Source organism: Panthera leo, chromosome C1, assembly GCF_018350215.1.
Source record: "Panthera leo isolate Ple1 chromosome C1, P.leo_Ple1_pat1.1, whole genome shotgun sequence".
NCBI lineage: Eukaryota > Metazoa > Chordata > Mammalia > Carnivora > Felidae > Panthera > Panthera leo.
In genome coordinates, this window is record NC_056686.1 from 47972666 (window position 1) to 47999729 (window position 27064).

Here is a 27064-nt window from a genome sequence, read left to right on the forward strand (position 1 = left end):
TGCTCGCCCAGGTCCCAACATCCAGTAGACTCAGGAAGTGTAAGAAGAATGAATGAGTATAGAAATTGGGACCTCCCTACTCTCAGTGAATTGAGGAAGGATGAGATTGAGGAAGGGTGAGGGGATGGCAGCTGAGGGACTCTGGAGAACTTTGAGAGGATCTTCAGAGCTGAAGGAATGGCATGGGCAGATGGTTTCCAATAGGAGGAAGAGGGGAGACTGCAATCCATGAGGAGGCATACCCAGAGTAGCTGGTTCTGAGGCCAGTAGGGAGTCTTGTGGAATCATCCTGAGTGTCACATTGACCAGCTGATTGAGGATGGCTTGGAGGGAACAAAACTAAATTCAAGGATGCCTGTTAGGAGGTGGTTTCTTCTAATGAAATGCTAGAGGCTGGGATTCCTTTGAACTATAAGCTCTGGGAGGCTGGGACTATGTCTATGTTGTTCAGCATGTATACTCCATGCTGGCACATACAGGTGTTTGATAATTTCCCTTTAATAATGAATGGCTGGATGAGAATGTTGGCAGAGGGATAAATGGGAGTGACAAGACTGACTTTGGAAGGAAGATCTGACAGGACTTAGTGGGGAGGAAGGAGAGGGAGGCACTTTCAGAGTTTCCCTTCTTAGAAGCCTGTTGGTGTCCCTGACATAAATGGAAGTGTTTGGTCTCCATTTCCCTACTTGGTCTTCAAGGGACAACACCACACCTAAGCCAAGATGCTGTGTAGGTCATGGTCCGGGGTTGGATTTATGCATTTTACTAGTCACTAGGGTCGATTTTGTGAAATAGAGTATTTCCAGGGCTCTTGCAGGTAACCTGCTCCCCACACAGGCTGTATTAGCCTGGTCGCTGTTCCCATCTCAGGGCCTTTGCACTGGCTCTTCTGCCTGCCTGCAACGCTTTGCCACCAGATTTCCACAAGGTCAGCTCCTCAGGTCCCTAAAGTGTCTGCTCAGACCTCATCTTCTCAGTAACTACCTTCCTCTTTTCTGTCACTCCTGATCCCCTTATCGTTTTCTGGTACGCTATATGTACACTCTATGCTTTACTTGTATCAGCTGTTGTCTGTGTTGTCTGTTCCTAATAAAATGTAATCTCCAAAAGAGCAAGGTTTTTTTGTTTTTTTTTTTTTATATCTTATTCTTCATTGTTTTCCAAATACCCAGAAGAGTGCTCAGCCTGACCCTGGAAGAGGCTTGATTATATTTGCTGACTGATTGAACGTGTGAGTAATTGAATTGTGTAGGCAACAGGGAGTGATGAGCCTCAGGGAACCAGGGATTTCATAACCCCACACACCCTCAAGGCTGACAGAGGCACTCAAATCAAGATTGAAAAGAGTACGGTACCAGCCACAAGACTCAATTGCAAGCTGCACTCTGTCTGCGAGGCCCTAGGCTTTGACCCTGGCTCCAAATAGAGCTACAGAAAAAGCCAGGTATGCCTCTGCTCCTCCAGTTCTCAGTTTGTAGGGTTTCAAAGGAAGGCTTGTCTCCCCACCCAGTATGGCAGAGCCTGCTGATTTAAAACACATGCAGGATTGAACTGGTTCCCACCAGCAGAACAAAGCGGTGCACAATCCCTTCCCCAAATATTTGTTTGCTGCCCCATAGCTACGAGTTGACAGTTGTGAGACATGGACCAGGTTACCAAATGAAGTTGCAGAAATCTGCTTCTCTGGAAATTCTTTAGAAGAGCAATGTGCTTTCTCTCTAGCTGGGGAAATTCCCTTGATGCCAAGTCTTTGGGTGAGTTTATTGGACTGCTTTCTTCCTCCATTAATAAGAGCATTAAAAGGAATCCTCAGGTCAGCAGGTCAAGTCCCAGGGACCTTCTGGGTAATGTAGCTCTGATAGTCATCTTTCTGGGATGGTTTAGATGGGGGTGGGGTGGGGTGGGAATAGGGTGGTCCTGCTCCTGGATCAGCACGATCATAAGGCATTTTTGTGTAAGGCTGGATGTGGCTACCTAACCAAATCAGGTTTATTTTATTTTATTTTATTTTTATTTTTTTAACATGAAATTTATTGTCAAATTGGTTTCCATACAACACCCAGTGCTCATCCCAGCAGGTGCCCTCCTCAGTGCCCATCACCCACCTAAATCAGGTTTAAATGCGTATCACAATTATCCTTCTAGTTCCTTGTGATAGATTTCTATTGTAGAGAGAAGAGGTTGAGCCTTTGTGACTGAAAGTCCATGAGTAAGATATGGTACTCAAGTAGGACTTGAGAGGGGTTCATAAAATAGATTGAAGAGAATACTTTCTTTGGTTCTACTGGAAGGTTACTCCCACCATAATAATTTTAGGAAGATTTGAGTTTATTCAGTCTTTTCAATCACTCTTCCCTTGGCTTACCATTTTTATATGTGCTTACGTGACACAGAGTGTGCTATGCTTCGTACGTAACAAAGATTCCATGAATATAGTTAATAAGGCATTGAGTGGGTTTTCCATCCTACAAAGGTTTACTGGTTCCGAAGCACTTTTAACCCAGTTAACTCCTTTGGTCTTCACCTGGGAGATGACTCTCACTCTCAGGAAACTGAAGGTCAGAAAGGTGTTGCAATTAGTGTAGGCTTTCCTGATCCGAAGATGGTGGAGTTGAAACTCAAAGCTGGCTCTTTTGATACCATATCTCATATTCGTTTCTATTCCGAATCTTCCCTATGGTATTGAATTTTATTGTCTTCTGCATATTCTCACCCATTTCCCCTTTTGACTAACTGCAGTCCTGTGTGAGTTGGGCCTGCACTCTCGGCACAGAGGCCAGTAGGGCCTCATGGCAGGTAGAAGTTAGGGCTGAGTTATCAATTTGTTTATTGAATCCACATGAGTTCAGAGAAGATTTGAGGCAGCTGATTACTCTAATAATAGCTGCAAATTATTGTACACCATAATGCCAGATGTTAGGCTAGATGTTAAGCCAATCATACCTTATTTTGCTGAATTCTCATAACACAATTAAGAGATGTAGGTAGGAGAGCCCAGTGGCTCAGTAGGTTAAGCTTCTGACCTCGGCTCAGGTCATGATCTCACAGTCCCTGAGTTCAAGCCCTGTGTCAGTGGGCTCTGTGCTGACAGCTCAGAGCCTGGAGCCTGCTTCAGATTCTGTGTCTGTCTCTCTCTGCCCCTCCCCTGCTCGTGCTCTCTCCCTCTCAAAAATAAATAAACATTAAAAAAAAAAAAAAAAAGAGAGATGACTTTCTTTGTGCAATGAAGGAGGCTGGTTTTTTGGCTTCCCAAAGTCCTATCAACTAGTAAGTGGATGAGCCAGGTTTCAGACTCAGGCGGTCTGCATCCAACATCATTTATCTTAATCATTGCCTGAAGATTTCCAAGCCAAGTTGGAAATGCATTCCAGGAAGAAGAAGCCACGTGCCTATACATGCTATGGCGACTTGACCCAGCAAGTCAGGAGAGGGATTGGAATGGCTGGAATTGTGTGACTCACACTCAGTCACATGGCCAGAGTGGCAGAACTAGGGTCTGAAACCAGGACTTTGTGACTCGCCACGCGGCCATGCTGGACAGGGTTTGGTCCTCTCTTGTAAGTGTAGATCAATCAGTGTCCTGAAGGCATGCAGGGCATTCAGCTCCTGCTGTGTGGCAAAGGTATTGCCACCAGTCACAGATGGGTCACTCACTAGCAAATGTTCTCCCCCAGGATACTAAATTATAAGTCTGGGGTTCTAAAATAGGGGAAGGGAAGAATTGTGTATTTTAAATGGGGATGGACACTTTTGAGTGGACTTTTGTGGGATTTACAAGGCTATCATCGTGTTTTAAGATAATGGGAAACCATGATTATGGTCAGTCATGCCTTTTCAAAAAAGGAAACTGTATGGGGTGCCTGGGTAGCTCAGTCAGTTAAGCATCCGACTTCGGCTCAGGTCATGATCTCGCGGTCTGTGAGTTCGAGCCCCGCGTCGGGCTCTGTGCTGACAGTGTGGAGCCTGGAGCCTGCTTCGGATTCTGTGTCTCCCTCCCTCTCTGCCCCTCCCCCGTTCATGCTCTGTCTCTCTCTGTCTCAAAAATAAATAAACGTCAAAAAAGGAAACTGTAGAAACAAAAATAAGAAATAGAAATAATAAATCTATTAGTTTATAACTTTAAAAATTATATAACAAAGTAAAAAATCTGTCTCCTCCAACTGTAGTTTCTGCTCTCAAAGGCAATCACTGCTAACAGTTTGTTGCATACAGATTGGTCCCTGGCTTATGATTTTTTCACACTATGGTGGTACCAAAGTGGTAGGCATTCCATGGAAACCGTACTTTGAATTTTGAGTTTCGATTTTTCCTGGGCTAGCGATACATGGTATGATTCTATCTCATGACGCTGGGCAGTGGGCCCTGCAGTTATGAGTGTAAAGAACTAATACACTTCATAGCATTCTGTACCCATACAGCTGTTCTGTTTTTCATTTCCAGTACAGCATTCAATAAACTACATGAGATATTTAACACTTTAGTGTAAAATAGGCTTTGTGGTTGGTGATTGTGCCCAACTGTAGGCTAATATAAGTGTTCTGAGTACATTTAAGGTAGGCTAAGCAAAGCTATGCTGTTTGATCAGTCAAGCGTATTAAATGTATTTTTGACTTAGACTATTTTCAACTGAGGGTGAGTTTTTCTGATGTAACCACATCCTAAGTGGAGGAAGATCTATATACATTTGACCTTATTTAGCACATATCATGGATATCTTTCCATTTCATCTTTAACTCAACCTTTTAAAAATATTTAATGGCTTAAAGTATAATTTACATACCATGATGTCCATCCATTTAAAATATATAATTCAGTGATATTGAATTTGCACATTCGTACAGTTATCACTTTAATCCCATTTTTGGACACTTCTGCTACTTCAAAGAAGTTCCTCTGGGGCTGTTTGTAGTCAGTCCCTAGTTCCGTTCATAGATAGCTGTTTATCTGCGTTCTATCTTAATAGCTATTCTTCTTTAGAAATTTCATATAAATGGAATCCTACAACGTGGATTTTTTTGGTGTGACTTCTTTCATTTAGCATAATGTTTTTAAGGTTCATCTACGTTGTCATACTTAATAGAAGTTTGTGCCTTTTTCTTGCGGAGTACTATTGCATTTTGTGGATATGCCACACTGTTTAATCAACTGATTAAACCGTGATGGATATTTGATTCGTTTCCAGTTTGGGGGTATTATGAATGATGCTCCTATGAATATTTACATATAAGTGTTTATATTGACATACACTTTTTAATTTTTTACTTTTTTATGTTAAATATAATTTATTTTCAAATTGGTTTTCATTCAACGCCCAGTGCTCATCCCAACAGGTGCCCTCCTCAATACCTAAGAAATAAAATTGCTAGGTTGTGTGGTAAGTTAATGTTTAAAAAACTGCCAAACTTCTTTCCTAAAGTGGCTTTATTTTACATTTCCACCAGTGATGTATGAGACTTCCTCTTTCTCCAGGATTTTCTAACATTTGGTATCATCAGTCTTCTCCGATTGTGATTTTAGTTCTCATTTTCCTAATGACTGATGATGTTGGGCGTTTTCCATGTACTTTTTGGGCATTTGTTTGTCTTCTTTGGTGATGTGTATATTTAAATCTCTAGCCCATTTTGTCATTGGGTTGTTTGTTCTCATTATTTGAGTTATAAGAGTTTTTTATTCTATATATAGGTCTATTATCAGATATATGAATTGTAAGTATTTAATCTGTAGCTTATCTTTTCATTTTCTTATGGTTTTATTTGAAGAACAAAATTTAAAAATTTTGATGAAGTCACATTTATCCATTTTTTTTCTTTAGGAGTCTTGCATTTTCAATTTTTTTTTTATTGTGTATTCATTTTTGAGAGAGACAGAGACAGAATGCGAGTGGGTTAGGGGCAGAGAGAGAGGGAGATACAGAATCCGAAGCAGGCTTCAGGCTCCAAGCTTTCAGTACAGAGCCTGACGTGGGGTTCGAACTCACAAGCCGCGAGATCGTGACCTGAGCCGAAGTTGGACACTCAACTGACTGAGCCAACCAGGCACCCCTAGGAGTCTTGCTTTTAAAAATTCTTTGTCTAAGTCATGTCACAAAGATTTTCCTCTACAAGTTTTATAGTTTTCATTCTTATATTTGGGAACATGACACATTTTGAATTAATTTTTTTGTGCATATGAGGTGCAAGTCTAGAAGTTTGTTTTTTTTCTTGTATGTGGACATTTAGTTGTTCTTGCCCCATTGTCAAACAGACTGTCCTTTCCTCATTGAATTAATTGTCTTGGTACCTTTATAAAACTAATTGACCATAAATGTTTGGGCTTATTTCTTCTATTTCTCTTCTCTTCCATTATATCTATAAATTTAACCCATGCCAGTGCCACACTGATTTAGTAATGATAGTTTGTAGTAAGTTGAAGTCAGGAAGCTTAAGTTCTGTCCAATTTTGTTCTTTTAAAGTTTTTTGAAGTTTTTTTTTAATGTTTATTGATTTTTGAGAGAGACAGACATCATGGGCAGGTGAAGGGCAGAGAGAGAGAGAGAGAGGAGACACAGAGTCTGAAGCAGGCTCTAGGCTCTGAGCTGTAAGTACAGAGTGTGGCACGGGGCTCGAACCCACAAACTGTGAGATCATGACCTGAGCCAAAATCGGAGGCTTAATCAACTGAGCCACCCAGGCGCCACTTGTTCTTTTAAAAAATGCTTAGGCTCTTCTATATTTCTTATATTTCTACATAAATGTTAAGAGCAGCTTGTCAATTTGTAAACAACAACAACAAAAAAAAACCCCAAAACAAAAACCTGAAATTTTTATTGAGGTTCTATAGAATCTGTAGATTAATTTTGAGGACATTGCCATTTTCACAATGTTGAATTTTTCATTTCATGAATATGGCATATTTCTCTAATTTGTAGTTTTTTTGATAGCAATGTTTAGTAGTTATCAGGGAATAGATTTTGAATTTCTTTTGATAAATTCATTCCTGAGTGTTTTTTTTAATGTTATTCGGAATGGAATTATTTCCTTAATTTCAATTTTGATATGTTATTTGCTAGTATACAGAAATACAATTGATTTTAATATGTTAACCTTATATCCTTTGATCTTACTAAACTTGCTTATTATTCTAGTAGCTTTTTTTTTTTCTTTTGGTAGATCCCTTAGAATTTTCTGCATATGAGATGATGTTTTCTGCAAAAAAAAGATACTTTAACTTCTTTCTTTCAATCTGTGTGCTTTAAATTTCTTTCTTGCCTTATTGCATTGGCTGGAACCACTAGTTACAGGGTGAATAGAAGTGGTGCAAGGGACATTTTTCTTTGTTCATAATAGGAGGGAATCATTTCATTTTATCATGAAGTAAAATGTTAACTATAGGTTTTTGTAGATGCTCTTTATCTGGCTGTAGAAGTTCACTTGCCTCTGGGTTTATGGATTGTTTTGTTTTTCTCTCTTCTCTTCTGTTAAGATGATCATTTGGTATTTGTGCTTTATTCTAGTAATATATGTACTACGTTAATTGATTTATGGATATTAAATTACCATTTCGTTCCTGGGATAGCTCCAGATGATCATAGTTTATAATGCTTGCTTTGTAGTTAGTATTTTGTTAAGGATTTTTACACTTATTTTCATGGCAGATACTAGTCTGTGGTGTTTTGTTCTTTTGATGTCTTTTTATGGCTTTAGTATGAGAATAATTCTGGCCATGTAGAATTTGTTTAAAAATATTCCCTCCTTCATTATATCCTAAACAAGTTTGTATAAGAATGGTATTGTTTCTTCCTTGAATGTTTAACAGAATTTCCCAGTGGAGCCATTTTGGTTCTAGAGTTTCTTGTTTTGTTTTATTTTGTATTTGTGGGAATGTTTTAAGTATAATTTTGATTTTTCAAGAACAAATCCTTCTCAAAAATTAAATGCTTTGATTTTTCAGGAATAAATAAATGTTGCTTTATTCAAGTTTCATAGCCCCCAAACGGTTGTTTTTGATGATTTTGTCCAGCTTGATACTTTTATTTTGCAAAGAGGTTTTGCCAACCTCTACAAAGTACCACACTCAGAAGTTACTTCTCTACCTCTTTTTAATGGGTGTAGAATATTCCATTTTGCAAATGTACCATAATTTAATGGGAAATAGTTTCTCTAAATTTTAGATATATTCTTAAGCAGTGCTACAGTTAACTTTCATCCACATATAACTTTACTTATGCTAATAATTCACTAAAGTAAGTTCCTAGAAGTGGGTTGGCTGGGTCAAAAGTTATGCTTTTTTTTTTTTTTTAATGTTTATTTATTTTTTGGGAGAGAGAGAGAGCAAGTGAGAGAGCGAGCGCGCGAGCAGGGGAGGGGCAGAGAAAGAGGGAGACACAGAATCTGAAGCACGCTCCAGGCTTCGAGCTGTCAGTACAGAGCCCAACATGGGGCTTGAATCCATGAACTGTGGGATCGTGAGCTGAGCTGAAGTTGGAAGCTTAACCTACTGAGCCACCCAGACACCCTTCATGTTTTTAATTTTAATAAATACGGTGAAATTCTCAAATTTGTACTAAATTATTACACTGTTAGAATAATGTAATAGAAGGTCTACTTCTCCCTAGTTGCCATTACTGTCTACTGTTAGTCTTATACATGATTGCCAGTGTGAAAAGCAAAGATTAGTGTGTTTTTATTTGCATTAATTTATTTATTTAAATGGAGTTGGGAATCTTTTTATATGCTCTTTGACTATTTCTTTTTATTTTATGAAGTGACTTGCCATGTCCTTTGCTTTACTTCCAATTAGATTGGTTGTCTTTGTCTTATTAACTTACGGGATCTTCTGTTATTTTAATTATATTGAACTTTTATCTATTTTCTGTTGTAAATATTTTTTCTGTTTAGTCATATTTGTTTTAGTCATAACTGTTTTCAGTCTTTTAAAAGCCTGCCTTATAATTTATGTTTCTGTTTATTTGTTTTAAAACAGAAAGTTGTACAAGGGATCGATGTAAACCGAATCCGAGGGCTTGGGTTTGATGCTACATGTTCTCTGGTTGTTCTGGATAAACAGTTTCGTCCTTTGCCAGTAAACCATGAAGGTAGGACCATCTCCCTCTCTTTCCCTGGTGGTGGGAGACTGGTTGGGCCCCAGGTGGAACATGAAGTCAGGTGTCTCTTATTGCCAAGGATGAGGTTTAGAGGTGGCACACCGAGGCCAGAATCATGTCCCGGAGGTTACAAGCTTCGAGAACAGTTGGTAGGAGTGGTGACATAGGGGCCGGTTTAGGGAGAGACTTGGTTCACTAATGCGAAAGAGCCACAGTGGGGAGCTCACTGAAGGAAGAACATGGGATCATTAGCTCTGAGTGAGCAGCCCTTGAAACAGGCGAGTGGTCTGGGTGTTTTCTGGGAAGGGAGTGTCCATGCCTGCAGTTGCTTTGTGTATGAGGCCCATGTGGCGCCTTCATTTGAGAAGGTGAGCCAAATCCATTTAAAGGAAGTAGAATTGGGCAGACAGGACCACACGTCACACACAAGCAGGAAACAGACTGGCTTCTCTATTTTCAGTACTCGGACCAAAGGCATTCCTACTTAATGGTGCTGTCTTAGCAGAGACTTGTGAGTACAGTGGTGAGCTGTTTCAATTGTATGTTCCACTTGGGTCCACCATTGGAAATTTTTCATGGGTCGAGATCCACCCCTCTTGGGAGAATTTAGCCAGTAGCGCTACCATTCAGGTTGCAACCCAAGTCTATGGTAGGCAGGTAATGACAATGAGTAAAGTGGGCCAGGTTTGAGAACAACCAATAACACATCTGTGGAGATGAATTGCAACTGATATTTAATCTTGAATGAGCAGAAGACATTTGGGAGTGGTGGAGGCCACGGAGAACTAGAAATTGCGTGTTCCATCTAAGGAGTGTGGTTCTAGGCATCATCGGTTGGTTGTTGCCAAGGCAGCGATTGCAGATGTGTTTTGGGAAAGATTGTGTCTGAGAACCCTCAGCAGCGGACACTGCCGTAGTAGCAGCGCCTTTCTTAGCAGATGGCCGTGGACACTAGGGCACACTGGGACACCCTGGAATTGGAGTCAGGAAGGCCCCAGATCATAGCTCACCCGATGCTAGGCCATGACACCTCGAGTGAGTCACTTTGCCTCTGTATTTTGTGAAAAAATTGGAAGAATGAGCCATAGCTTTGCTGTGAGGATGGAGAGCCTGATACTGAACACTCAGAAATATTTGTTCCATCCGATTATGAATTCCTAAAAACAGACTGTGCCACACTCACTTTTATGGACCTAATGCATAGAACAGTAACTTTCATAAATTCCATGTGCTGGAAAAAGTTTGCAAGCGGATGAATTGTTAGAGCACAGTGGTAATGATGCCCATCTTTACACACACACACACACACACACACACACACACACACACACACACACTTTCCTCCCTTTTGGTCACCTTTATTAGCACCTCCCACATACCAACCCCTGTCTTATTAAGTGTTGTGGTATCAGAGATGAATATGAATGTTCCTTGATCTCAGCGGCTGATCACTGGCTCACCTGGCATCGTTCTGGCCCAAGAGTGCGGGACAGCCTCAATCCGGGCCAGTTTAGAAAGCACAAACCAAAGGAATGGGGCTGGACTAACAGACCTCAGTTCAGCAGCAGCAAGAACTCCATTTATGAGATATGGGCAGCCATGGAGCTGGCCACTTTGGGAGGCTGTCAGCACTTCCTTGATTGGCTTAAGTAGCGATGAAGTGATAGTCTCTCAGGGATACTGTTGGATGAGTTCACATTTGGGGTGGGACTTGAGCTGTTAACAGCCCTAGGTTTCAAGGACGCTATACCTCTGGTCTGCTAACATATATGGTTTTTAATTCAGGCCATATATTACAATCAACCCGGGATCTTTCAAAATTTCCCATTTGTGAGCCTCACCCTCAAGATTTGTATTCAGTGGGCTTGTGGTGAGGCAAGGGCATCAATGTTTTTAAAGTTTCCTCCATGCTCTGATATGTGGAGAATCACTGGTGCAGCTGAATGGAAGCTGAAATACTAGGAATAAGAGCACTTGTTGTGGAAGAAGAGAGTTCCTTGTTAAACCTGCTTACATATGTACCCTCTCCGGGTGCCATCTTTTTTCTTATTGTAGGTGGAATTGTCTCCTGTTAACCGACCTTCTGTTAAAAGGGTAGCTAGCTTGCAGCCCTAATGATAAGTGTTGAAATAATTTTATTTCACCAAAAAGGTTAAAATGTACCTGTTCATCAAATGTGTCCAGCTGCCGGTACCCCTCACCAGTTTCTTGTCTTTCAACAGGTTCTCTTAAGGTTAGATTTTATCTGAAATGGATTATCCTGTCCTAGAAAATTACATTTGAATTTTAAAGGTGATTCACAGGTTGTTTTAAAGACTTCTTAGGCCTACATGGCAGTGACCAACTCTTGATTGGCTGACTGGAGTGATTGTGGGGAGCAGACAGTGGGGTCAGGAAATGAACCATCACCATTAAAGCCAAACCCACAAAACTGGCAAAAATCTAAAGATGGTAACAACAACAACGACAACAACAACAAAAGCCTAAGTAAATTAAGTACAATAGTTTAAGAACACTACTCATTACTACATGATAAGATATTCTCATTTTAGCCTTTTCTTGCTTGATCTTCTTTCCTTTTTTTTTGTTTTTTTTTAAGTGTTTATTTATTTTTTGAGACAGAGAGACAGTATGAGCAGGGGAGGGGCAGAGAGAGAAGGAGAGCTAGAATCTGAAGCAGGCCCCAGGCTCTGAGCTGTCAGCACAGAGCCTGATGTGGGGCTCGAACTCACAAACTGAGACCATGACCTGAGCCAAAGTTGGATGCTTAACCAACTGAGCCACCCAGGCGCCCCGATCTTCTTTCCTTCAAAGGTCAGACAGCCCCCCAGTTGGACTGTGCTACCACTGCTGTGTGCTCCCTACTTTGCAGGCTCCCCCTAACTCAGAGCACAACTCTGGTTGGGTCATCGCAGCCACAGGAGCTCTTGGGAGCAAGAAGAAGTGCAGGTGAAAATTCAGGATCGGGGAGGGAGTTACCACTTAGGCTACTCTGCAAGAGAAACCTAATATTTAGATGTTTTTGCTATTTCATAGTAATTTCCCTCGAGTGTGCTTGGCACACCTCCTGTGAGGTGTTCAGAATATTGAGTGGATGAACACATGAATGAGTGATCTCCCTGTCGGTAAACTGACTGTATAACCCAAATTCTGCCCTAGCAATCGCTCCCAGTTCTCTCCAAACATGACACATGGTTAGGTCTGTGCTTTGTTTCACGTGCTGACTCTATTGTGTAGGCCTCCTCGCTCCCCCTCTCTTCACCTGGCTAACTGGCGGCCAGCCCTTTTCAGAACTATGTGAAAGCTTTCCTGCCTCTTGGCAGCTCCCGGTGTGGCCTTGGGCTCGGCCCTCCACCGCCCTCTCTGTGCTGCTGCTCCTCTGGGCTCTCCGCCCCACTGTGTTCGGGCTGTCAACGCTGGATACTCTTTTCTTTCTTTTTTTTTCCTCAATCCGGCCACCTGCTCCCGGCAGGCAGGACTGCGGCATGTTCTCAGTATCCCAGCACCTACCACTGTGCCCGGTGTGTGTAGATGCTCAGTGAAAGGTTAAAAGAGCTGTCAGTGGAATCATTGATTTGTGACTTTTAAAAATATTTATTTATTTTGAGAGAGAGAGAGAGAGAGAGAGAGCGCGTGTGCGCAAGCAGGGCAGGGGCAGAGAGAGAGAGGGAAAGAGAGAATCCTAAGCAGGCTCTGCACTGTCAGCATGGAGCCCGACGCGGGCTTGATCCACGAACCTGAGCTGAAACAGGTTAACTTACTGAGCCACCCAGGTGCCCCCATTGTGATTTTCTAGAAGAACTGACAAGATGAACTTCTTCTTTGGTGTCCACAATGCAACTTATTAATTAATAATCATCGTCTATATATAATCTAATTGATTCTCACAATTTGAGGGTGTCGTTCTGTGTTGTAAGAGCCTCTTCCTTTAGAGGCAGTAGTAACTGATGGGTCTGTCATTCCACTTGAAAGTTTAGCAGCGGATACATTTATACAGTATTTAAAAAGCAGTGCTCACATTGTCCCCGTTTTACACCCCCCCCCCCCCCACATGCATGCGTGCGTGTGTGCCTGCACACGCACATTCTGACTCTTTGATGGTTCTGGGATGGGACTTGGACATCAGTATTTTTTTCTGAAGTTTATTCATTTATTTTGAGAGAGAGTGCGAATGGGGGAGGGGCAGAGAGAGGGAGACAGAGAATCCCAAGCAGGCTCCTCAACGTCAGTGTGGATAGAGCCCGACATGGGGCTTGAACCCACGAGACCATGAGATCATGCATGACCCGAGCTGAAACCGAGAGTCGGATGCTTAACTGACTGAGCCACCCAGGCACCCCCTGGACATCATTGGTTTTAAAGCTGTCCCAGGTGGTTCTAATGTGCAATGAGGGTTGAGAACCGAAGCTTTAGGTAGTGATGTTATACAGTATAATCACTCACCTATTTAAAAACAACTCTTAGATGTAGCTCTGGAAGGTCTCATGTACTTTCTCTTAATTTCAAAGTATTACTGTTGTTTGAGGAGCTTTTGTGGGACCTGAACCTTCTCCAGGCAGGCAAAGCAGAGACTGAATCCTTGCCTCATCATGGTGATGATGACCTGATTTAGATATTTTCCTAGGTGGGCATTTTTTCTTTCAGTTTTAAAGATTTTTCTTCAGAGATACAGCAAAGTAAGGAAAATAAAATTCGCAGCCTTCTCTGTCCCCACTACTGAGGATAAGCCGATGGAAATTTGCCATGTCTGCCACAGACTTTTTTTCTATTTTGAAAGAGAGAGAGGGTGGAGGGGGGGGTGGAGAGGCAGAGGGTGAGGGAGACACAGAATCTGAAGCAGGATCCAGGCTCTGAGCTGTGAGCCCAGAGCTTGACGCAGGGCTTGAACCCATGAACCTTGGGATCATGACCTGAGCGAAGTCGGACACTTAACTGACTGAGCCACCCAGGAGCCTCTGCTAGACTTTTTCTTAAAGGAGGAACTCCTTGAATCTTCAGCCCACGCCTTTCCCCTCTGCATGGCAGGTGACCACGCTGCTGTTGACGTTCCCAAACACATTGTTTCTGTGTTTTCACCACATACGTGTATGCCCTCAGCAACAAGCAGTATATATGGTGTTTAAAAATATCCCAGCTGGTATCGTTATTCATGTTGATAGGCATAGCTTGAGTTTAAATTTGTTTCACGAATTTATTTATCCGTTCCCTGCACAGATCCATTTCAAAGCATGCTATATGCTTTTCCAAGCTGTGAGATAGTAGGCAGGTCGTAAATCTCGGAGTCAGCGTGTCATGGAAAATGACCTGGATCAGAGAGTTGTTATGAGGATTAAATGAGATGATGTGTATAACATGTTTAGCACAGGACTTGGGGGACACACACACAAACACACACACACAGAGCTTTATAAATATTTGCTGTTAGCAAAGATACATCATTGCTGCAGTTCTCCCGTTAAAGAATGTGTGAAGTGCCTGGTTCGGTTACTGTTGGGCTCCCCTTTATCTTTCCCTTTTACTATCTCCCAGTTTGTTCATTGCTGATCTCTGCATCTTGCCATCTGAGGCAGTGGAAGACTGTAAAAAGAATATTGGCTTGCCCGTTAGTACCCGATGAATTAACGGAGGCCGTGGAAGGGAGAAAGGGGCAGTTAGCTCCTGTGTGCGCTGCAGGCTGGTAGAGGTCAGATGTGAGGGGCATGCCTATGCTGTTTTTCTAACTGGCTTTAAATTCTGTTTCTTATTTCTTTTTCTCTTTAGAGCCTACTACGTGATAGGTACTTGCCTTTATGCGTGGTATCTTGTTCAGTGAATGAAAAATCCCGGTTAACCCTTATATGCTATTAAGTGTGGTTATCCCTGTTTTATAGATGATGATACTTAGGCTAAGAAAACTTTAATGACTTTTTCAATGTATCTATGCCTGTAACTGAACTAGTGAGCATTCCCCAATAGGTCTGCCTGATCCCCAAACTGAAAAAAAATCCAGTGTTTCCCACTCCACCAAAGCATCTGAGAGGAAGTAAACACCTAAGTTAATTAATTTTCATTAAAGTGACTAGGAGAAGTGGGAATATAAGCAGATAAAAGCCATTGTATGGATGTGGTCTGTTTGTTATGCTGGATGTATTATTCCATTGAAGTGCTTGTCCATTTTTAACGGAGACAGATCTTAAAAAGCCAAGTATTGTTTTAGGCTTACTTCATAGCTCTTTTCCTAAGGTTAAACCCAGGGAACTTTTTCTGGAACAGAAGGGGTAGGAATAGGAAAGGTGGGGAAGAAGTTGGGAGCGAATCAGTGAGAATCTAATTAATTGGTAGATCTTGACTGCTAGTGTAGACATTTAACCCCGGGGGCTGCATTGTAAAGGACACCTCACTGGAAGGGACATCCAAGTTTAGGGTGGAGTGTACTAATTCGTGATGGTGGTGGCCCGTTCACTTGCTGCCATCTACGTAGGAAATTGTCGTACTTGTGCAGCTTTGTGCCCTTGGGACTGTGGAAGTGCCTCGTTGAATTAGAAGGCTAAGTATGTGCGTGTGCCCTCATCTCCCTTGTTTCTGCTAGGGGATTCCCACCGAAACATCATCATGTGGCTGGACCACCGGGCGGTCAGTCAGGTCCACAGGATCAACGAAACCAAGCACGGCATCCTGCAGTGTGTTGGGGGTGTGATGTCAGTGGAAATGCAAGCCCCGAAGCTTCTGTGGCTGAAAGAGGTGAGCACATAGGGTGGAGAGAGGACACTAATTACGGCCAAGGATTTCACTTATCGTGGATCTGCCTGTACCAGTCACCATGCTGAAGTGTGTTACATTTGGTTTTTCCCAGCAGCTCTCTGAGGGAGGTTGATCCCAATTTGTTGATTCAATTATAGCTAAATCATTCCTGTGTTTAGGTGCTAACCTTATGTAGGCATGGTAATAAGCGTTTGGCAGATTGTCTCTTTGAATCCCAGCAGCAACCTTATGAAAGTAGAGGTTGTCTCTTTTTTGGGTGGGGTGGGGGGGCGAAGGTTGTCTGTAAACAAGAAAACTAAAGCTAATAGAGATGAACCAACTCCCTCCAAAGTGACCTAAGTATGTGGCAGAGCCGGGGTGGAAGCTGACCCCAAAATCAGTTCTCTTAATATCCAGGATTCTCCCAGAGTTCAGGAAGGCTGCTGATTCCCGTTCCAGATAGAAAGTGGCAGAGCTGGGATTGAAGTCCAGATCTTCTGACCAGAATCTTCTTTCTCTATGCACTTTTATCTGAGGATTAATCTGGCCTTGGTGGCATGTTAGGATACTCCTTTCTCATGTCACCTGAACCTGAGTTTCCATGTCCTTGTGTGATACCGTGATCTCTGGACAGAGCACTTGCAGGTGGTTCCTGTTTCCAGATGTTCAGATCCTTTATGAAGTGTGGAGAATGGTGATGTCAGCTTAATGGTTCCCGGTAGAGAGGGATGTGGGAGACAGTTCAAGTCCTTTGGGAACCTCGGACTTGAAGGTCCCTAGGTGGTCTGGTGAGGAGAGTATCTGTCTAATGAGTAAGACCTGGTGTGATTCATATACTGGCTCTGGGGTTTCAGGTGGTCTCAGTCTTTGATGACTCAAAATGTAAATGGGGCTTGAGGGGAATGTAAGGGTGCTGAGAATGTGTCCTTGGATTGCCACAGTGGGCAGAAGAGAGAGAAGCAAAGAGGGAATCCGTAATCAAGGTGGGTTTGGCTTGTTATCTGTTTAGTATATGGAGTTGTTTTGTAACCTTTAATTTGCAAAAACGGCTTCTGTATTTACTAAGAGTTTGAAAACACACTGCATTGTAGAAGCCAGGAGTTTTTGACTCCACTGACCATCACCTTGTGTAACTTTGAGCAAATCAGTTCGCATCCCAGGCCTTGCTTTTTTTTTTATTTTTTTTTTTAAGTTTATTTTTGAGAGAGAGAGAGCTGGGGAGACGCATTGAGAGTGGGAGACACAGGATCTGAAGCAGGCTCCACACTGACAGCAAGAGAGCCCTATGTGGGGCTCGAACTCATGGACCGTGAGATCATGACCTGAGCCGAAGTCGGATGCTTAACCGGCTGAGCCACCCAGGTGCCCTAGGCCTCACTTTTTCTGTCTATAAAGTGAGAGAGTTGGTCTGGACCAGTTTGCAAACCTGATGTAAATGTATCCTGAAATACAATTGGAAGATACAACTACTTTGCACTGCCCCACTCTCTGCTTTGTGTTCTGTAGACCTTAATTGATTTAATCTTAACAAGCTCTGCCTGATGGACAGCATGGGAAACTGAGGCTGACAGAGTTATATGATTGTCCTAAACAGATGGTAGAGCCAGAATTTAAACCCACGTCTCCTGGGCTCCAGATCCCAGCTCCGCCCATCATGTGTTGCAGCACTGAAATCCCTCTGTAAAGCATTGCTGGCCCGCAGACTTATAAAATCACTTCTGATTCTAGAAACTGCCCTTGTATTCCGAAGAACACCCATTTATGGAGAATCAGGAGACAATGTGTTCTTTTGAATGGGGCTATGGGAGATGGAGGCACAGAGAGGTTAGAGTGCTTTCACAGAGTCAGAGTCAGAGCGTAAGACTCTGCTAAGCTCACTGTGCTGTCATGTGTTTACTCTTTATTCACTCTTTAATTTGCCACATATTAACCGAGGTTCTCCTGTGAACCAGTAATGTCACAGGCACTGGGGACGCAAGCACAGAGAGAATGGGGCTGACCCTTGAGGGGCACAGAGTCCCCTGGGGCAGTGGTGGGGAAGCAAAGGAGGGGGCATGGAACCAGAGCTGTCAGAGGACGTGCTAATCACCTTGGTAAAGGAATATACAAAGTGCTTTCGGGGAAAACAATTTGCTTCCAGGAGGAGTTCTCTAAGATGAGTCTCAAGATATAAGTGGAGGTTTAGCCTGTAGGAGAAGATGGGGAGGAAATTCTAGAGCAAGACTATGGTTCATTTTGGTAAGGTATGTAAGTCCTGGGACAAGAGCCCGGGATACTTTCCTGAGTGTAGTAGGAAATGAGGGCTGGTGGGTAGCCTGGGCTTGGTTTGTTCAGGGCTTATTTGGTGGTCAGTGGTTCTTAAGCAAGGGGGAGGGAATGTCTGAGATCCCTTTGGCAGGGATGAAGAGACTGGATTAGGGGTGAGAAAATGTGTGTGTGTGTGTGGGATTAGGAACTAGTCTTCATACTTTCCTGATCACAGTGCTTTGTTGGCTTTACTTTGCTCTTAAGATAAATCCCCAGATTTGTAACATGGCCCAGAAGATGGTGTGTGACGTCATTTTCACCTTACCCTCTCTGCTTAGGTGTATCCCTCCTCGTCTTGCTCACTCTGTCCCCAGGAATGCAGTCAGGGCATCTCAGACACACTCTGTTCTTTGCCACCTCAAAGAGGTTGGCAAACTCCAGGCCATAGGCCACATCTGTTGTGCTGCTTATTTTGGATGTTTTGAGAGCAAAGAATGGGTTTGACTTCAAACGGTTGAAAAAGGATCAAGAGAAGAATAATATTTTGTGACTTGTGCAAATTATGTAAAATTCACACTTTCATGGCCCTAAAAGTTTTATTGAAACACAGCCACCCTCATTTATGTATTGTCTGTGGCTGCTGTTGCATCACAGTGACAGAGTTGAGGAGTTGAGACATAGACTGTGTGCCTGCAAGGCTGAAAATATTTACTCTGTGGACCATTAGAGAAAAGTTTGCTGACCCCTGGTCTTGATGATGTCGTGATACTGTGCTTTCTGCCCCTGAGTATTCTTTCCTGTGCTCAACACTGATCCTAACTCATCATTTAGGTCTTAGCTTTATTGTCATGTCTTCAGAAAAGCCTTCCCTGACCCTCAAATAAATCAGAGGTCTCTTGTCACAGTCTCTTACTTCATTGTATGTTTTCATAAATTGTCACGATGTATCATTTTGTATGATGATTTGCATGGTGCTTGGGTCTTCCAACCATTGTCATCCATCTGGGGAGGGAGAGCCTGTCCGTTCTGTTCCTGGCTGTTTCTCTACTCCTGGTCAAATGTCTGGTGTATAGTTGGTAGTTAGTAAACAGTTGTTGAATAATTTGGGTGGCTCACTAAGGGGGGTGTTGCAGTTCTCCAGGTGAGAAGTCATGAGGTGTGAAGTAGGCACTGTGGGGTGGAGAGGAGATAGGTTCCAGGATTTTTAGGGGCTCATTTCAGCAGGACATCGGGGCTGATCGGCCGTGAGGAGTGAGCTAGATGGCAGAGTCGGAGCTGACTGCTCACCTCAGTACTGCTGTCATTCACGGGCTCCTTGCCCTTAGCCTGGAATCGGATGTCAGAGAGAGTCGGACAGAATCTGGAGTTCAGACTTCCCAGAAGACACAAGTGATATACTAGGACCACCGCAGCTCTTGGGCAAAGTCACTTGGGTCCTGGTTCTGCCATAAGGAATTTTAATCATGTCCTTTACATTTAAGGTTTGTGTGTTTCAGGTTGACGCATGTCTCCTTAATAAGAATTGTCAGATAAAAGGAAAAATGCCATTTGAATTTTTCATAACCCCCAGCAGTCTGGCTTTTCCATTTGGTCTCAATGATTCTGACTCTCATCTTAATGAAGGCCAAATGTAAATTAAGTTCTGTCAGGCTGGAACAGCTGGAGTCTCCTATCTTTATAAACATGAAACATTGTAGGGTAACAAGGTGCAGACTGAGGGAGGTCAAGAGAGTTAACGGCTGATGCAGATTCTGACAGCTCAGTGTTAATGGAAGATAATTAACTGGCTTGTAGGGGCTGCATGGAGATATTCCAACCCGACTTTTAACTCGTTTTCTCTTTTTGCCATTGTCAGCAGAGCAGAAAGCTAATCATTTTAGTTTGAGATTTTCATTGTTCATTCCAACTGGAACCAACTGGGCTGGAATGTCAGAGGGTTTTATTGACGGGTTTAGAAAATACATCTGTCCCTCCCATCTCCACAGTCCGTGCCTCTCTGCTTCTGTTCCCCTGATAATGTACTGGGAAACTGAAGAAATGATTCTGTGCTTCTAATGTGCCTTTTCCTGTGTATACAGATTTCTTGGAGCAAGCTGGGAGTTGGCATGCCCAGAGAGGTGGTTTGAGAACTTCGTGCTAGCTGTGGAAGAAATCAGTGGAGTTCTTTACAGGAGGAACTATTGGGAAAAAAATACAAAAAACAAAAAAAACAAACCAAAAAAAAAAAAAACCCAAAAAACTGTTGGAGGTCAGGAAAGCCTGGTTCTAGTCCCTTCTGTGACATAAGAGGCTTGCCTCAGCTGTTTTAGTGCCTTGTCTGGCTTTGTTCTTCCATTCTTCTTGACAATGTAATAACATTTGTTGTCTTATTGTAGATTTCTTCTTGTCTTGAAACTTTGTGAAAGATAATGTTCAAGTTCCTTTCTTTGAAATACACCATTTCTTTTTTTAATGGCAATTATGGTAGGTACTATGGTCTTTTTCTGTTAGTTATTCTGGCTTGCAGTTGCATGTATGGATCTTTTACTGTTCACCTACATTCATCAGACCTTAGCAATGGACCTAATACAAGATACTGAGGAAATTTGGCAGCTAAAACACAGTTCTATAACAAAGGTACAGGCTTTGAAGTCGGGCATACTTTCATTTAAGTCTTTCTCTGCCCTTTACCAGTTTGGGGACCTTAGAAAGGTAAATCACCTTCTCTGAGTCTCAGTGTTTAGCTGTAAAAGGATAGTAATATCAGCCTGGTGGAACTATTGTAATTTAGTCAGGTATTTGTAAAGCATTTTCTGCAAGCGTATATTCAGATAGTAGTTGAATCTTCATTTCCACTGTATTTAAAAATGTTTGTGTCAACTGATGGGCATGTCAGTAATATCCTATCACCAACTGAGAGAATTTTAAACACTAGAATATCTCATTTCGCGTAGCTGGCTGTAATGAGTGGTATTTTTCCTGTTTGACTAATAACTAAGGAAAACATCTAAAAACCACCATGAGTTTGTCAGAGACCATCATAGACAAAATCCAGTACCATCATACAAAACATATTTTCAGAGGCATTCATTTATGTGAATCATCCACATCCTATGTGTAACACCTATACCAGAAGGCAGCCAGCTTTGAACTTGAAGCAGATTTACCTAATGCCATCTACTATTTCCCCTAAAATTCACCATTGCCTCCACCATCAGCATTATTTTATTTCACAAAGATTATTTTATTTAATCTTCACACCCGTCTTGTGGGGTAGATACGATCTTTTTTTATGGATGAGGGAACTTAGGCTCAGAAACGTCAAATGGCTTACTCAGAGTCTCCTACCATGTGAGCAAACCTGCGTCGGGAGCCATACCACTGGTCTGCCCCCATCCCCATCCTGTGGGGCCTCTGTCATTCACTGTGAGAATCCAGAAGTGGTCTTTGCCTTCAAAAAAATCGCAGCGTGATTGGAGAAGAAAGATACAAACTCATCTAAGCAATAGGAACAGAATAAGGCAACAGGTGAAAAGAGTAGCCAAAGTGTATGTCGTGCTCATTTTACATCTAGCACTTTTGCAAGCATTTTATCCGTGTTAAACTCCGCTAATCCTCACCTCGACTGAATGAAGTAAGTATCCTCTCTTACAGATGATAAAATGGGCTCAGAGATGTTATGCAGCTTGCCCAAGGTGACTCAGCTAATAAATAGCTAGGATCGGAATCTTGGCATTTCACATGTAGAATATAGGCTTATCACCATTTCTCCCTACTGCTTTCCTCTTCCAGTGTTGGCCTTGCAGGGTTGGATAAATTAGTTCAGGGAAGAATTTGTAAGTGATAACTTCAGGAGGGCCTGAGGCCAGGAACAATGGCTGGTGGGTTCTTTTTTTATTTTTATTTTTTTTTCCTTTAACCAATACTGTTTATAGTCTCCCATGTGATCGGCACTGTGTTGGGCACTGGATATTCCAAAGTGAACAAAACAGGTGAGAGCCCTGAGTAGGCTTCTGAGAATTTAGATTCTAGCATAGAGAAGCAGAAAATAGACAGGGATATATCCATAAAGTGATTATATTTTCTGGTAAACGCTGTGAAGGAAAAACACAGATAAGCAGATTTGGCATGGCTGGTGTGTTCTCTCTTGGGAGGTATTGTTTGACCTGAATGATGAGGTTTTCAGGAAGAGAGGGCAGCAGGTTCATGAGGGGGAGGAAAGTTACCTGTGAGATTAGCAGAGGAGGTCAGCGGGGCTGCGAGGGTGTGAGCCAGGCAGAGACTAGTGGACAGTGGGTAGGGGCCAGCTCCTGCATGGCCTTGAGGCCATGGGCAGGAATTTGGATTTTATTCTAATAGCAGGGGGAAATGTTTGATGGATTTGAAGCATAGGTATGACATCTGTTTTATGACTTAAAAAATCACTCCGGCATAGTACAGAGTAGGTAATAAATATTTGTCTAACAATAACACACTTGACATTATAATGTTAAAAGGAAAAAAAATACAAGACTGAATGTGTGCTCTTATGAATGTATTTGTTTTAAGAAATGATCAGTAAAAAAAAACAAAAAACAAAAAACAAAAACCTGGCTATGTATGCAAAAACCACTAATAATGGGTCACCATCTATGGTTGGAAGAGTTTGCTACTGTGATAGCACAGTGCTCATGCTTTTATTACTTATTAGTAGCTTTTCATTAAAAAAATAATCTTCTAGACCTGGCTAACCTTTCTGGTTTATACTGCTTCATTATTTAGCATGGCATTTTTTTTCTTCTTAGGCTTGTTTTCCTTAAAAACACTGACACAGTATTATTATCCCAATATACAGATGAGGAAAACAAGACCCAGAGGGCTTACGTGGCTTCCCCAAAGCTACACAGCAAATAAATGGTAGAGCCAGGATTCTCACCAAATCCGGCCTGCCTCCAGCTCCAGCCTGCCTTCACTGCCTGTTCTGAGACCGCTCGTTTCCCGCAACATGCCAGGGGCTGCAGGCTGGCGGCCCACAGGCTGAATCTGGTCCCCAGATGGGTTTTGTTTGACCTACCCTATGCTTGAAAAAAAAACTCTCTCTCTTTTTTTTTTTTGGAATTGGTTTTCAACATTTAAAAACTAAGAAATTTCACATAAAAATCCAGATTTTCTGCTTCTTTAGAAGAAATAACAAAAGGATTTGGCAGTCCTGGGCCCGCATTCCCATGTGGAAAGAATTGGCCAGTGCTGAGTATGGGCTGCCCCCTTCAGAAGGGGCAAGTGTCCTTCATTTCACAGCCATCCCCACCCAGCTTGCTTTTGCTCATTTCCTTTTCCAGCACTACCCTCTAGGCGTTTGGATTTGAGACCCAGGCTGTGGGAATTTGTTCAAGGAATCCATCATTACTTTTCCCATAACAAAATGCTTAGAGAAGTGGAAAGATTTTCCAGATGGCAAACTTCTTGGTCAGTGGCTCTAGGGATGCTGTACCCATATTCACACACCTCTGAGTCTTTGCTCAGGGTTTTCCTTTGCCTGGCAAACTTACTGTTTCTTCCTTCACTTGGAAAAACTTACACGAATTCTTCAAGACTCCAGGAAGCCTTCCTTGGCTTTCTCCATCGAGTGTTGATTAGGGTCCTGCCCTTTGTCCCCCATGGCATCCTCCCCTTAAAAATGCCCTGGAATTTATTACACCATATTACGTCTCATTTATCTCCGTGTCCCTAATGCCTAGGGCACTGCTTAGCATCGAACACTGATCACTCAGGAAATATTTTAACAGAGGGATGGATGAACTGGTGAACGAATGTACCAAATTGTTTATCGTGCCATTTTTGATTGTTGTTTACATCTGACCATCTGTTCCATTCCCAAGTAAAGATCTACTGCAGACCAAACGTAAGTTCATTTTCTCTTCCCCATTGTGGAAAAGGAAGTTTGGAGTATTACCACTCCTTTCCACCCCAGAACCACCCCTTGGCTGCAGTCGTGTTACTTTGAGTCATAGCTTGTTTTGTGTGTGAAGTGAAGGCCTCACATTGAGGCAGTGACTCCTCCAGGCCTCTCTCCTGTGTCTTTGTGTCTTGAGTGCATAACCCTTGAAGTTGCTTCCTTTACCCTGCAAGAGAATCCAACACCTATGTACTGAATCAAACAGCCTCTCTTATGAGTGTTTATACTGGGGCCCTGTTACATTCAGACCAGATTCTTTCCAGCCTTTGAGCAGTGTGGACAGTGTTGTCAGCTGTTGTTAGGGCCTCTTTTGTGGGTTTTCTCTCCAGGGTGGTCTGCCCATCAACTAGGCTTGGAACTAAATAAAAATGGAGTGTTAAGGCTGGTGCCCTGCCTTCATTTTATTTACCTGGACAGCGAATCCTTTCTTTATCATCCTGGCATTTGCATTTTTGACTTATGCCAAATATGTATTGTATTGTTTTATAGTCCAACAAAGTAATTCTAAAAAGCAGACCAACAATAACAACAAAAAAAGGGCTTGGTCTGATAACTAGTAACATTTAATAGATGTCAGCTATTATTACTTAAACATTTTTTTTCAATGTTTGTTTATTTTTGAGAGAGCGCACGAGCAGCGCAGGGGCAGAGAGAGAGAGGGAAACACAGAATCTGATACAGGCTCAGGCTCTGAGCTGTCAGCACAGAGCCCAACGCGGAGCTCGAACTCAGGAATGGCAAGATCATGACTTGAGCCAAAGTCACCCCAATGTCAGCTATTATTATACCAAATTTTGTATTTTACTTTATGGCTTAAGGCAGACTAATGTATATTTTCTTTTCTTCTTTTTAAAAGAAACTTTTTTTTCTTTTTCAAATGTTTATTTATTTTTGGGAGAACAAGAGAGAGTGAGCAGAGGAGGGGCAGAGAGGGGCAGTACAGAGGATCCGAAGCGGGTTCTGCACTGATAGCAGCAAGCCTGATGCGAACTGCGAGATCTTGACCTGAGCCAGCGCTGGACGCTCAACCGACTGAACCATCCAGGTTCCCCAATGTATATTTTCTTTATTTGATCTATGGTATGGACTTGTGGGATAAATATTACTATTTGCCCCATCTTACAGATGAGTACACAAGCCTCAAAGAAATGAAATGATTGTCCACAGCGATTAGGATTGCATCTTCAGTGAAGGTTCACATGGCTCTAAATTGTGTCTTGTTTTTTTCGTGCTCTACCATGTTCCTTCTCGTTTGGGTTGATGGATTTTTAGCTTGCTAAGAGCAGGGACCAGATCTTTCTATCCATACCTGGCTGTTGTATCCCTAGAACCTAAAACAGTGCTTGGCATGGAGATCATACTCTATAAATACTTGCTAAATGAACTCATGTTTCCTGGTCAGAGCCAGACTTAGGGCTGGAGCAGTGAGGCCCATGTGCCTAGCTTTTCTGCCAGTCTTCCTGACCACTGTGCAGGGGTGTCTGCTACATCTAGGTGTTGCCAGTGTAATCAGAGAGGCAAGACCAAGATTGCTAAGTTTGGCTGCTTTTATGCCCACATGGGATGATTTGATATAAAACAAAAACTGAAAAAAAAACCTCTTTTGTCATAGTGGCTAAAATGCACCTGTTGAAGGGAAATACTGTCTTTAGAAAAGACACAAAAAAAGACAATGCATTTGATGTGTGTCCTGATAGAGGAACTCATGAGCACCATCAGCCTCATTGAGGTAAACTGTCACTTTGGAAATCTGGAAGCTCAGGGTAGATAGTTGATTGAGGCAAGGGAGGAGGCAGGCCAGAAGTTAGGAAAGATGATAGATGGGCTTCTTCTGGAAAGAGAAGTCAACCTCATTTCTCTAAACATATAGCTTGGTTTTACTTTTTTTTTTTTTTCTCTCTCCAAAATGAGAATAACTATTCTGTTGTTGTAGGGACATATTCATTTAATTGGTGAAACACACTTTTTGTCTGGTAACTACTATGTAGAAGACAATGTCCTTGGTGATGAGACAGAGTGGAAGCCAAGAGTGTCCTTTATCTCAAGTTGCTCCCAAGTCAAAGACCAAGGAAGAGGCTGTGAAAGCCATTTTCCCCAACATTTTATTACAATCTTCAGACATACAGAAAAGATGGAAGAATTTTATAGTGAATACTCAGAACCATCACCTGGATTCTGCCATTAACATTTTACTATACTTGCTTTAGCATGTGTATGTCCATCCATCTGTTCCTCTGTCCATCCATCAGTCCACCTTAAGTTTTTGCAGTAAGTTCAAACATCATTACACTTCTGAAAGCAGTTTGAAATGTTAAAGACCCTTTACCTTTTTGAGATCCTTAATTCTGCTTAAGATATTGACCCTGTTTGATTGCTATCTGTAAACATTGTCAACACCTGTACTTTATTTTTATGTTATGTTATTATTTTTACTTATCCTAGATATTTATTAAATATCTACCATGTGCTTTTAAGTTTGCTATCTTACTTAATTCTTATGAAAGTCCTGTGAGGTAGATGTCATCACTTCCTTTGCAGATAATGAAGGTGAGGATAAAGGAAGTTAAGTAGATTACCACTTACTGTTGCATCTAATACAGATGAGACACTTGGGTAGAAAGAGCTAGTTCTCCTAGTTCAGGTTTCAAATCCCAGATAACAACTTTGATTGAAATTTTGAAGTGAAATATGAATTTTACAATGGAAAGTTATCTAAGTTGTCCTTAGATAGACTCACAATTAAAGACCCTCCTCCATGCCTAAGACCCTCCACTGCACAAATTCCTGCCCATTTCTCTTCATCCGTGTCTCGTACATTAGATCCCTCTGAAAGAGCTGGCCTCTTCCTCCCCTTGGCATTCATCTTAAGCGTTTGTAGTTCAAAAAAATGAGTAAATGATGTAACTAGTTCCTTACCTCGTTTGAACCTGAGGGTCCCGGAAGCATCTCTTCGGCAAAGACCTCGTTCAAGGATTATCTCTGTGCACCATGCTGCAGCCATTCTGTTGGTTGAGTGATCATGCAATTCAGGGATCTCCTTAAAAGCCCATGTCTCCTGAATCCTTCTGACCTCGGTAAGGAAGTCTGATCTCAACTCTGCA

General features: G+C 42.1%; 1 protein-coding gene across 1 annotated transcript in view; it reads left to right on the forward strand.

Moving 5' to 3' along the window:
* The window catches only part of FGGY (FGGY carbohydrate kinase domain containing), a 417339-nt gene that overhangs the window by 27885 nt on the left and 362390 nt on the right, over positions 1-27064 (forward strand). The window contains 2 exon segments of the mRNA XM_042951880.1: positions 8962-9073; positions 15651-15802. Coding sequence (XP_042807814.1) covers positions 8962-9073; positions 15651-15802 — 264 coding nt within the window.